At 42.5% G+C, this 3,272-nt stretch overlaps 1 protein-coding gene across 2 annotated transcripts in view; it reads right to left on the reverse strand.

The window, feature by feature from the left end:
- Positions 1 to 3,272, reverse strand: part of MDM4 (MDM4, p53 regulator) — a 27,939-nt gene that overhangs the window by 15,213 nt on the left and 9,454 nt on the right. For both annotated transcript variants that reach the window (XM_012806665.2, XM_012806664.2), the window contains exon 2: positions 541 to 653. In XM_012806665.2, the coding sequence (XP_012662119.1) occupies positions 541 to 618 (78 nt within the window). In that variant the 5' untranslated portion in view covers positions 619 to 653. The remainder of the gene's footprint in view (positions 1 to 540; positions 654 to 3,272) is intronic.

The following is a 3,272-nucleotide window of genomic DNA, read 5'->3' on the forward strand; positions in this document are numbered from 1 at the left end:
TTTGCTATAATTTAAAACTGATTTTAAAGAAAACAAACTAGTTGTGACAAAGTGATATAGAAAACAAATACAACCTAGCCCTAAATTCTCTAGTCAACTCTACCATAAAAAATGCTAGTTTTCACAATGTATCATTTAGAGCAATCTGAATCCTCCAAATATTTTAATCAAGTCAATTCAAATTTATGAATGTTGATACTGTTTACCCATTGCCCAAATATGTCATTTTTAATTTTTTATGTACTTATTCATTTTTTTGAGACAGAGTCTCACTTTGTCACCCTCAGTAGACTATAGACGCCTGTCCCAACACCTGGCTGTTTTTAGAGACAGTCTTGCTCAGGCTCAGGCTGGTCTGGAACCTGTACGCTCAGGCAACCCAGCTGCCTCAGCCTCCCAGAGCAAGCTACCGTGCCTGGGTGTCACTTTTAAATATACCAATTATTTCTGCTCTATATAAAAGCCAAGTCACTTAAGTCAGCCATATGCCTCAGTTCAATTTTTTTTAATTGAAAGAAGGAATACCCCAAAATTATTTACCTTATTGGTTTGTCCTGAAGAGATCCTACAAGCACCGTCAGATGTTGAACACTGGGCAGAAGTAGACAATGATGTCATTTTGGCAGTGATGAAATTATAGTCTGTTAATAAAACTAAAAGAAAAAAATTAGAAAATCAATTCTAAAGTAGAAAATTCTCTCTTGGTACTTAAAAAAAAAGCATCCAGCAGAAGTAAGACACATGCAACACCCATATCAAAGCACCCTACAAAATACTAAGGTTCTTCATACCTTCTGATCACTTTGTAGTTTGGAGCCAACAAAAAACTGAAGAGCTTAACTAAGAACCACATATGCTTCCCATAGGTGCAGCCTGAAATAGAAACAGGTTCGGGCATGCTCCAACTTCCTCACTGAGGCTAAAGTGTAAATTGTTTCAACTTAAAGTCTAATTTACAATCATCACCTCCCCCAAAGATATGAGCTAGTTCTTTAGTTATCTCATCCTCTTGGGCAATGCTCAAAAGCACCCTCTAGAACACACATCCAGCCCTGGGGATTTACTAATCTAAGTCTTAAGCTTTAAGATTTCAAGAGGACTTCCAGGAAAACCTCTGCAACATGTCAGAACATGTCTTGACAAGAGACCACAGAGAAGTGAGAATCAACATTTTCAGTGTTTTAAGCTTTTAAATGTACCAAATCCAAATAGAGCACAGCAACCACACACCTATAAAATGGAGTAACCAAAAAAGACATACTCAGTATATGAAGGAAAAGAGGCCAGCATGAATGGCAGAGTACAGTGTAACTGAAATTTTCTACCTTCTACCTTTTTTCCTTAAAAAAAAAAAAAAAAGAGCAGCTACAGAGAAGAAAGCTGTACTTGAATTCCTGGGCTAAAGCAAGAGGATCCATCCTTCTGCTTCCGCCTCTAGTAGTAGCTGAGACTACATGTACTTGCCACCACACCTAGCTGGAAAATAGATTTTTAAATAAACTGTCTGAGTTACCTTCATGCCTTTATAATAAAAAGGCAACAAATTAGTGAAATTTGTGACTAACAAGCCACATCAGGGAAGCCTGATGCCATTCTTGACTCTTCTTTCTCTTACACTCTACAATTAGTTCAGAAACAAATTCTGAAACTATGATCTTTAACATGTTTCCAAAATCTGGCCAGTCTCAGTCCGAGGCAGGTAGACTGCCTGAGTTCACAGGTTTGAGACCAGTCTGAGACAGAGCGAGAAAACTCCCCACCCCCATCTCTAAAAATAGCCTGGTGGTATGGTGGGCACCTGTAGTCCCAGCTACTGGGGAGGCTGAGGCAAGAGAATCACTTGAGTCCAAGAGTTGGAGATTTCAACTTGGTGTGTGTAGCTCAAGCAGCTAAGGTGCCAGCCATATACACCAGAGCTGGTGAGTTCAAATCCAGCCTGGGCCCATCAAACAACAATAAACAGCTGGGTGTTGTGGCAGGTGCCTGTAGTCCCAGCTACTTGGGAGGCTGAGGCAAGAGAATTGCTTAAGCCCAGGAGTTTGCTGTGAGCTGGGATGGGACAGCACTCCACCAAGGGTGACAGCTTGAGACTCTGTCTCCAAAAAAAGAGTTGGAGATTTCTGTGAGCTATGATGCTACAATAGTACTCCACCAAGGGTGACAAAGTGGGACTCCGTCTAAAAAAAAACCAAAAACAGGTTCCAAAATCTAACTCCTTCTAATTCCATTATTACTATACTAATCCAAGTCACCCATCTCTTCACTGCATTAGCCTCCACAGAGAATAAAAGAATATAGAATATTCTCCGGGCAGCGCCTGTGGCTCAAAGGAGTAGGGCGCTAGCCCCACATACAGGAGGTGGTGGGTTCAATTCCGGCCCGGGCCAAAAATGCAAAAAAAAAAAAAAAAAACACCAAATTTAGTTTCTCCTACATTCTCGAGCAACAATCAACACAGAAGACTTCTGCAAACTCTAGTCACCAAGAAGTGGGGGATTCCTCCCCATCAGCAACCAATCAATTATTCTACAGCCAATACAATCTGGTTGTCCTGTAATTTTACAGAGAGGTAGCGTCAGATCCCACATGCAGAAGGCCCAGTACCTTAAGATCGCTGCTCCCCACTTCTGATATCAATAACGAGTTTCAGGTTGCTTTACTATGCTTTAAATGGGGGCTCCCACGGTCCCCTCTTTAGGTTTAATTTGCTAGAGCAGCTCACAGAACTCAGGGGAAACACCTCTCCAGAGGCACCAACCATGCACCAAGAAGCTCTGAGAATTCAGATATCCTACCAAAGCTCTCCCAGCTCCAACCTTTTAGGCTTTATGGAGGCTTTGTTACATAGGTGCAACTAATTATACCATTAACCACTGGCAATCAACTTCACCTTCACCACTCTCCCCTCCTCAGAGGTTGGGAGATGGGGCTTAAAGTCCCAACCCTATAATCCTGCCTAGGTCTCCAGTGACCAGCCCCATCCAGGCATCAGCTCTTAGCATACAAAAAGACGTTTACTACTTTGGAGATGCTAAGGATTTTAGAAGTTGCATGCCAGAAAATGAGAGTCTAGGCTCGTAGCCCGTAGCACAATGGTTACAGTGCCAACCATATACACCGAGGTTGGAAGGTTCAAGCCCAGCCCAGAGCCAGCTAAGCAACAACTGCAACAAAAAAATAGCTGGCTGGCAGCACCTGTGGCTCAAGGAGTAGGGCACCGGCCCCATGTGCGAGAGGTGGCAGGTTCAAACACAGCCCCGGCCACAAACTGC

The sequence above is a fragment of the Otolemur garnettii genome, unplaced genomic scaffold, assembly GCF_000181295.1.
Source record: "Otolemur garnettii isolate 467f Iridium unplaced genomic scaffold, OtoGar3 scaffold00055, whole genome shotgun sequence".
NCBI classification, from domain to species: domain Eukaryota; kingdom Metazoa; phylum Chordata; class Mammalia; order Primates; family Galagidae; genus Otolemur; species Otolemur garnettii.